General features: G+C 42.8%; 1 protein-coding gene across 1 annotated transcript; it reads left to right on the top strand.

Moving 5' to 3' along the window:
- The first annotated feature begins 293 nt into the window (after positions 1-293).
- On the top strand, positions 294-9,203 carry LOC139731939 (kelch-like protein 18). Its single transcript, XM_071642815.1, has 7 exons — positions 294-467; positions 1,298-1,643; positions 2,319-2,827; positions 3,719-3,950; positions 6,597-6,737; positions 7,298-7,490; positions 8,214-9,203. Exons 1-7 carry the CDS (start codon positions 414-416, stop codon positions 8,434-8,436), a joined length of 1,698 nt encoding a protein of 565 aa, XP_071498916.1. The 5' UTR covers positions 294-413; the 3' UTR covers positions 8,437-9,203.
- Positions 9,204-9,825: the final 622 nt, after the last annotated feature.

The raw sequence follows: 9,825 nt of genomic DNA, 5'->3' as shown, positions 1-9,825 counted from the left end.
AGTAATAAAACTTTTTTACTAAACAATTGCTCTATCTTTTTTTTTTCTTTACTACAGGATTGACTGAACATCACCAGACCCCAACACCGAGTCTTCTACTGGCATTGCCCCCGAATCTGCCAGCGCTTCAGTCCTCCCCAGATGGCACAAAACAAACCCTGACCCCACCCTCCCTCCCGCCATGTAACCCCACCCCCCTTCTGTCCTTCTGTGTATATTCATGTCCTATACGTAAGTCACCTTGTGTCCCTTTTCCCTCCCAAATCACACACCACCCTTTTGTCTGGCAGCGCCCTCTACTGGTGTAGACAAGTGCATTGTGTACCTCAGTATTACGCGAGGAGACTGGAGGAGTTATTGCAGCTGTAGTTGCATAGATGTGAAGGACGCCCTCGCCTGGTTGAGTATCCAACATGATTCACTCCAGGACGTACACCATAACGGTGCATATCAACAGTGCCTTCCAGGTATGACGTGTTACATTTTCCCTTTGTATTCAAATGTGACTTGAACAGAGTTCGCATGTGAAATAGATGTCATTTTAGGGCTGCCAACTCTCATGCAATTCACCAAATTTTTACTGTCTCGCTCTGATGAAAGAATTCTCACACTGACCCCCGCCCAAAAAAAAAGAAGAAAAAAAATAAATGTCCCCCTAGTCCATGATAATTCGAATATATGCCCAAGTCCAAACTTTTGAGATTTTCCCACAGGCACACTCTCTTTATGCATGTGTTGAAATCTTTACTGAAGTAAGCACCAGAGTGCACCATTTATGAAATTGTCGAAGCTCCCTCCAGTGGAAAATGGGGGGAGGGGGGGGAGGAATGGACACTCCCCTTTCACACCATCCCACCCCCACCACCACCATCGCTTTGATCCATCAGGTTTGGTAGCTCACTCCCTCACAGTGTCTCACTCCAAACTCTCACTCAAGGTTGGCAGCCCTGCATCATTTCATTTTCAAAAGTCAGTACATATTTCTCTCATTAGATGAGAAAACATTTAAAGTAGGAATTACATGTAGCTGTTGAACTTGTGTATTTAAAACAAATGGCCACCACAGTTTAATGACAAATGCTGTTTTTTAATCCAAATTTATAATTCTTGAGTCGAGATGTTTTTATTGCAACTGACTTTATGGTTCTAAAGATGGTTGGCTACCTTCCGATTAGGTCAAGTTTGGAGGAATGGTCTGAATGCTGATGAAATACATGGCAAGTTAGATCCAAATGCCTGAGTGGAGAATGGGATGAGATGTACAGTGTAGGTGTATGAATGTTTGCTACCAACGCAGGTAATGAATGACTTGCGACGGAGGCGCGAGCTGTGCGACATCGTGCTCTGCGTTGAGGACCAGGAGTTCCACGCCCACCGCATCGTCCTGGCCGGCTGCTCCCCATACCTGCGGGCGATGTTCACCAACGGCATGCTGGAGTCGGCCAAGAGCCACGTGGAGATCCGCGGCATCGACCCCGTTGCCATGGAGATCATCCTCAACTTCATCTACACGGGCACGATCGAGATCGACGTGGAAAACGTGCAGATTGTACTGGCGGGTGCCAGCATGCTGAACATGGCGAGTTTACGTAACGTGTGCAGCACCTTCTTACAGTCTCAGCTGGATGCAACTAACTGCCTTGGTATGTTTTGCGTTTTTTCCCTTCTTTTTTTATACAGAAAAGCAATTACAGTACCGGTATGTCTAGTCCAAGTGTAGATGAGATTGGCAGTATGTGTGTAGAGAATGTTGATACTGGTTATGAAATGACCAGAATATGGCTAAATATTTCTGTCATTTTCTGCTCATGGCAGAGATTCATGATGCGACATTTTTTGCAAATTGGTAATTCCTGACAATTTGATTAGTGGTTAAATTTGTGATCTTCAAGTTCAGTATGGGACAGAAAACCTGGGCCTTGTTTCATAAAGCTGTTCGTCTGATATGCTATACTTCTCAGAATGTCCATAATTCAGCACAAGAACTGATCACCAGTCGCTCGTAAGTCATTCGTAACTTTACGAACAGCTTTATGAAACACCCCCCTGGTGTCATTCACTAATCCTCATTCATCCATTCACACAGTAGGTGCACCAAGACTTTTTGTAGGACTACCAAACTGTATTATTGTGTACTACATACTGTACCTGTATGTGTGCACGTCCCATGCATGTTGGGATCAGAGTCAATTTTTTTGCCTGTTGTGGAATTCACAAATAGCACCCAGCTTGCAAAATCTGTGAAAATAAAAACCTTGTGAAAGATATGGCAAATCCAGTATATCCTATTAAAGCAGAGATAATCTCTTCATCCCCAGGGATCCACTCGTTCGCTGACATGTACTCCTGCCGTGATCTGGAGAACGCCTCGCGCCGCTTCATCTACCAGCACTTCCAGGAGGTGGTGGGGACGGAGGAGTTCTTCCTGATGCCCGAGCAGGACGTCGTCGACCTCCTGAAGAGCGACCAGCTGCAGGTGGACGGGGAGGAAGAGGTGTACGAGGCGGCCATCTCCTGGCTGACCTACGACCTCTGCAATCGAGGCCACTGCTGCTGTAGCGTGCTGGAGAACGTGCGCTTCGCCCTGCTGGCCAAGGACTACCTCTTGGAGAGAGTCTACAAGTCGGAGCTCATCAACCGCTGCACCAAGTGCCAGGACCAGGTGGCCAACGCACTGCGCATCCGCAACGACAACCAGGCGCTGGCGCTGATCGGCAGCCGCTCGCAGCCGCAGAGCATCTACGTGGTCGGCGGCCGCAACGACGTCGACTGCCAGCTGAGCAGCTGCGAGCGCTACGATGCCGTCCACAATCGGTGGATACCACAGGTGTGAGATTGCCTCCCTTGGTGCTCTGACTTTTTAGCCAGTCTCTTGCTGGCCATAAAGAGATTTTAGTTTAATTGATTATAATCCTTGAAGAAGTAATGTCTTCTCTCGGTCTAGGGCAGTTACCCCCCGGGCAATTACTCCAGACCCTTCCCCTGACCCTAACCCTAATCCTATTCCTGAACCTAATCCTAACCTAAACACTAACACTAAACCTAACCCTAACCCTAGCCCTAACCCTAATATTTACTCTAACCTTATCACTAACCAGTATTTAGCCAGGGGGGTACAAAAAACGTAATTGCCCTCTCCCTAGGGGTAATTGCCCTGATACGGTCTTCTCCGTCATCATCTTGGATACAAAGGGTACATCTTTTCCCCAGAAGACAGCAAAACACTCTTATCACAAGCTATTGCAGTGATACAGAGAGATGTTATTTAAAGAAAATAATGTTGCAGTGTCATGAACATAAGACATTCAATGTTAAGTGTTTATCATTCTAATGTATGAAGTGTGAGCTGTGCTACTTTGAATTCAATATATCAAGTGTTTATAAAAGATAGCATCCATGGAAGCATTTTCATCAAAATGCGATTTCAGTATGCTACAAAACTTGTTGAACACCTCAAGTCAGCCTTGTCTTCCCTTGTCCAGGTTCTGTTGCTAGCTGCACTGTGTACATGTATTATTGTCTATTTTTGTTTAGTAAGCATGAATTCATATTATCATGACATCTACTGGTACAATAAAACCATTGGAGGAATACATGTATATGCATTATAAAACATGTAGGCATGGTTTTGTGATAATAACACCATTATACTGTCTAGCCTCTTTGTAGTGTATTGTTTGTTTGTTTTTTGTTTTTTTAAATGTAAATAATTCTACAGGAAAGCATGGAAATATCCAGGACAGCTGTGGGCGTGGCGACGCTAGACGGACACCTCTACACGATAGGCGGCGAGTGTGCCTTCAATGGTTCCCGTGACGACGACACGATGTACCTGGGCCAGGTGGAATGCTATAACCCGCTGCTGAAGCGATGGAACCCACAGGCCAGTCTAGGGGTGCCAAGATCATTTGTCGCGGTAGCCAGCCTCGGGGGCCTGCTGTATTCATTAGGTGAATCATATTGTGCACTAATACAGCTTTGTACAAGTCCTTTCACTCCACCTCTTTATGCGATCAAGATCAGTTGACTAATTATAGTGTATTGTTAAATTTGCGGCCCTACAGAGATTCACGAAATTCAAGAAAATCAAAGCCTTGCGAAAATAACAGCTTTTACAGTACACCCTCACTGACTTTGCTTAAATTTTCTGAAGGTTAACTTGAATATCAGCCAACTTGGCTGATATTGGAACCAAAGAGGAGTTAAATTTGAAGTTAGGGACCCTCGAAATTGATCATAGTTTGCTGACTTCAGGGTATCTTTAAGTTCATTTCCAGATGACCTGATAATTCACTCTTAAACCATTTAGAACTACAATTTTAAAACACCATTGACATAGTATGTAATGTAGCCGACAGGACATAAAGAGTTAAGCTAAAGGCTGTTTATAGTTTAGTTGTGAATATCTCAATGATAATGGGTGCCTCCTATACCCAATCCCTACTGAAGGCTGCAGGTCTCATGGAAAATACTGTTTTCCCCAAATTGTATATCTACAGATGTCTGTGGTATGAAAGGTAAAAGTAGTCTTTTTCCACCAAAAATACACCTCTTCAGCCCTCAGAATACTACAATGCTATAAGGTTGGCGTCCATGTTTTTAGAAGAGTTATGCCAGAGACGTGGGGACGATAGCAGGTTGGCCATTGGTGTGTCTCTAGGAGACAAGAAAGGATGTCACTGGTGTGTTTTGTGCAGAGGTTAGATCTTGCTTGGCCCCAGTGAAACCTTCAATGTTCCCTGATACTATTCAAAAGTCCAGCCCTGACAAGGACTCATGACCAAGACCTTAATTGGGATGCATTAGCTGATGTAGGATGGCATTGAGACATAGTTCATCTGGATTTTGCCTATTAGGGGCGCATAGACCTGGTAGTTGCGAGGGCGCTGTTGGATGATTGTGCCGATCACCGTTAGCATTGATACGAAGATTGCCGAAGTTTAGCTGTCATCAAAAGTAAAGCGCATAGGAGTTGCTACTTGCTAGGCAACGTTGCCTTTGTTGTCTTCTGCTCATCACGCAGTCTGTAGTAATGCCAGGGTCCATGCTTCTTAGTATGACATCACAAAAGAAGCTGTCATCATTGAGCGGAATCATGAGTCGAACTGTGATCGGACCACTGACTACAGTGGATCAGATTTCTTCAGACTCATGGAAATGGGTCAAAGGGTAAGCGCTATTTAAAGAGGAGTAGATAGCATACGGTGTAGGTCTCTGTTGGAAACTTGTGCCGTCCGCCCACGTACGCATTCGACTAAACCACCGGGTCTATGTGCCTTTAAAAAGTAGTGTGTGCAGTTGAAGGACTCACAGATATGCTACGTGTACCTGACAGGGACCACAATGCGAATGCTCCTTCCATGGCCCCCATGCAGTCAGTGATGCAGCTCACCTTTTAATTTATCTGCAAGGCTGCTTAATCATCAGTGTGTGAGCATGCTGAATAATTTACACGGACCTCCAAACAGCAATATCCAAGATTAGAAAGTAGAGCGTGAGTCAGCAAAGAAGACAAGCATAGCGTTTTTGTTTCTGACTTTGTTTCGCCTCAGGAGAGAAATGTTCAGAGAAATGGGAATCTTTTAGTCAGCAGTGATGGGCAATCCTTAGTCACAATGTTTGTCATGCATTAATTCATACACTAATGAGATTTTTAATAGAACATGACTGGAAACATAGAACTGTGTAGAAATTTCATTTTCATGTTTGCAGAAAATATCTTAATTTCCTCTTTTTAGAAAGAAATCCCCCGTGTTTATTTCAAACATTGTATGAACTCATTTTATAATATGCACACGGAGGAAGTACGGATAGATCATTCATAAAGTGATCTAGGGCTTTCATACAAGAGCTATCATAGGCACGTTACCTAAACATTTGGTTGCAGATGCCCAGTTCATAGAAGTCACGGACAATATATATACAATGTATGTGCGAAAATCTACCACATTCAGGTTGGTGTTACCACTCAACATTCCTCCAATGAACTTGAAAGTGAGCAGCCTGTTGACCTCATATTCATACTGCATTTTTGGTGTGAATTCTTTTTAGAATTAAAAGTAATATCAGGGTAAAGTAAGTTGCTCAGGGCCCTGTTTTATCAAAAGATATAATCGATTTTACATTTCCTTAACACACTGGCTGCCATAGACTTATGATAGAAATCAACTTTATTATCAATTTTAACTCTTCATAAAACAGGGTCCAGGTCTGAAGTCTCTCTTTGGGTGTGTTACCTTTCAATGGTTGTATTATATTGAGAGAATAATATTTTGATTATCTGCAACATATTTCTGGAATACAGTATGTCTTTTATAGGTCATCAGTGTTATATCCAAGATACTTGCAAAAGACAGACAAAAAAATTACAAGACCATTTAAATTTAGTATACAAGTGTACATAAACTATTAAATGGTAATGAGTACGATGGTACAAGATTTCGCACTAGGTGTAAGATAGAGGCGTTCTATTCAACGAAGCAAAGCCGAGTCGAACGAAGTGAAGCCGAGTGGAATAGTGCGAAATCATGTTCCATTGCCCAGTTGACTCCATATTGACATTCAATATGGCTTCCTGTGTCAAATGCCCATCACAGGTGGGGAGGACAACAACACGAGTCACAACGCCGTGGAGGTGTACGACCCGCAGAGCGACACCTGGTCGTTCGCACCATCGATGAAGCAGCGGCGGAGTGGATGCGGTGTGGCAGTGTGTGACGGGAAGCTCTACGTGGCAGGTGAGAGTCGATAATGTGCCGAGATTTTTAAAAGAGGTCATAAGTAATTATAAAAAAGGGATGGTATACAATGTAGATTTTATAAGATGGGAAATAGATTAAAATTTTGTGCAAGATAATTAGAAAACACTTTTATGAAGTATTCAAAGAGCATACAATTCTACCAGAGGAATTAAAAGTTCATTTTATGAATATTAGCTTTTATGAATGTTAGCGTGTGAACCCAGCAGTCTCGTATGTTGTATCTGATATGAACAGGATGCAAAAAAAAAAAAAAGTCAGCCATACAGAATTCTAATGCAATTAAAGCTTCAAACTTAAATACAAACTATGTAGCACAAGCCTGACATTTGAGCTTGCATTTTCACTTATCTGCACTCCTAAGCAGCCTGACCAATGAGGTGCTTTCTCGGCCAAGCATTTTAGAGACACTTGTGAATGTTAAACAGTATGTATGCAGGTCGAATGCAGTATGCTGTTGAAGATAGTGTCGCAGCAATTCAATACAAGTTATTCATCATCCTGTCCCGTAACCGCACCTGATTTGGTGCGTGGTTTAGGTGGCTACGACAAGAGCTACCGAACGGAGAGGGCGAGCGTCGAGTGCTATGACCCCGAGACCCAAGAGTGGCACTTTGTGGCAGAGATGGAGAAGGCACGGTCTGGCTTGGCGCTGGTTGCCATGGAGCACTACATCTACGCCTTTGGAGGTCGGCTGCGGCACACCGATCAATTCTTCAACATTGCCGAGAGGTATGGGGCCCCAACCAAGTTTCTGTGCAATAAAAGTTTGTTGTGTTTTTTTTTTCTTTTTCTTTTTGCATTCTTGGTTGTTTTATTGAAAAGCAAGACTGGTACATGGTTGTAGTAATGTTCTGAGAATCAACAGTTCATTGTTTGTTTAAAAAAAAAAAGCCTTGTTGTTGAATCAAAATAAGAAGACATGCATTTGTTTATATGAATATTGTACATATGATTTGTAATGAATATTCAAGTGGGCGCAAAAAATGGCTGGTGACAAGTGTTAAAGCTGTGTAAAAATCTCTGCATAAAACACCTTCCTTGTTCCTTCAGCTCAAATGGCTTGTCATATTTTCCTGAATCAATCCCTGTCTGTACAACAATGATCTGATTGCTATATTCAAAACATGTTTTATGCATTTCATCCTTCTATCAGTCAGGAATCTTTCTTTTGAAATATCTGACTGCAGTTTCTCAACCATGTCTCTCCTTCTGCCTTTCTTTGAATCGAGAAAAAAATTGACCGCCTGCTTTCACTTTTTTCTCAAGAATTGTTTAGACATAATATGTTGACAGATTTCATACAGTCTTATGTCATTAATGGGCTTTATTTTAGGATTCCTTTTTTGAGCTTTTATTTTATTTAATAAACAAAAAAATATATATGATTGCATTCATTAGTCAGGGTCTCTGAAATCAGTTGCAACCTCTTTCCTGTATTTTTTGTATTTTCAGATACAATACACAAACCCAACAGTGGTCTTCCATACGTTCCATGATAACGCCCAGGGCATGGCCAGCAGTGGCGATCTACGACAACAAAATATTCGTCATCGGCGGCTATGACGGCACGAATCGCCTCCGCAGCGTGGAGGTCTACGATCCCCACCTCGATGCCTGGTCGCGGATGAGCAACATGAACGTGGCGAGGGCGGGCTGTGGTGCAGCGGTCGTATGACGTAACGTGATATGAGAGGAACCTTCATAGGTGGTTAGAGAAGCATACGCAAAAATGTGCAGAAATATATTGTAGTACTGAGGACATAGAGTACTATCACACACAGTTTTGGCCAGTGTCTGATGGACATTGTCCAAAAAAAAGGGATTTCTAGCCAGGATGTTGTCATTGAAAATAAAACATCATGTCACATACGAACTAGGATTATGAAGTCCACTTGCTGTTCTAGATAGAGACATTTAAAACCATCTCCGTTGCTGCCGAGAACTTTCCGATGCACTCTAATCACGAGTGCGCAAAGGAAGTGACAGTAAAATTGTAACAACATCGACACAAGGACTTGCGCCGGAATGTGAAGCAGGAGTGCTATCTATGTTGTTTTTATGAGCATTCGGAACCAGGGAAAGTACTTGTACAATGTACATTGACTTCCAAAACAAAACAAAACAAAAAACTTCTCTGCTGCACACATGGAATTCCAGTCACGTATTGCGCACAAACACATTCTGGACTATTTGCCAAGTGTCATCGATGTGGGAAGGTTTTCCTCTTCTGCCAAGGTTGACTCGAGCCATTTTGACTCTGATGTGTAAGAATGGCCCTGCCTAATTGCTTTGGAGCAACCTGCCAAATTCCAAGAGAAAGTTAACCAGTCTATTCCACTCGCATGGGTCCCAATCCAGTATGGTGAATATTTGTCCTGTAGTCTGTGTTCTCTGTTCAAGTCAATGCTGGAGGCATTAATGCACAGGATCAATTGTTCTCAAAGTTTCGCATCACGACTCTGTTGTGGGGCAGGAACTCTATCTCTATCACATTCCTGTGCCCCCTCGCCCCCCCCCCCTTTCAGACCAGAGATCTCTCCTATCAAAATGGATGTATGATGTATGGATATATGACGTATGCATATGGGGCATTTTCATGTTTCTGAATGGCAGCATACTGATAAGTCGTATGAAATATTATATTGAAATGATGGTTTGAGCATTGTTTCATTCGAACATCATTAGCTCATACGACATATATTCACGTCTGAATGCTCTCTTGTCTGTACGTTGTATAAGTAGGCAGGGCTTACTTGCTTCCTACATGGTGAATCCAATGCAAAGTATAAACACTGTACACATGGCGCGCAAATTTCATACTGTGCAAGGGAAAATATTGTCCAATATTCACAGGCTTACCTTGAAACATGACAGTGCACGAGATCTGATGCTGCCATAAGATTATTGTGTCTTGGGAGTTTGAGTATGAATGATCTCATAGCAATACATCATATGTCCAGACGTTATATGAATGTACGATAATTCGGTGTGTCTGAAAGTACCATTATGCGGACCATTCCTTGCAATGCTCCGGTTGTGAATCGTTCTTGGACAAAGTATCTTC

This window comes from Diadema antillarum, unplaced genomic scaffold, assembly GCF_040938485.1.
Source record: "Diadema antillarum isolate AM-2024a unplaced genomic scaffold, OU_Dant_1.0 seq00000389_RagTag, whole genome shotgun sequence".
Taxonomy (NCBI): Eukaryota; Metazoa; Echinodermata; class Echinoidea; order Diadematoida; family Diadematidae; genus Diadema; species Diadema antillarum.
Note: the sequence above shows the minus strand (reverse complement) of the source record. Positions and strands in the feature narration are given on the sequence as shown.

Bases quoted from the DNA above. Each gene is read 5' to 3' on its own strand.
- LOC139731939 (XM_071642815.1), top strand. From the start codon at position 414: ATGATTCACTCCAGGACGTACACCATAACGGTGCATATCAACAGTGCC. The intron at 468-1,297 runs GTATGACGTGTT...CTACCAACGCAG, and splicing joins ATATCAACAGTGCCTTCCAG to GTAATGAATGACTTGCGACG. The intron at 3,951-6,596 runs GTGAATCATATT...TGCCCATCACAG, and splicing joins GGGCCTGCTGTATTCATTAG to GTGGGGAGGACAACAACACG.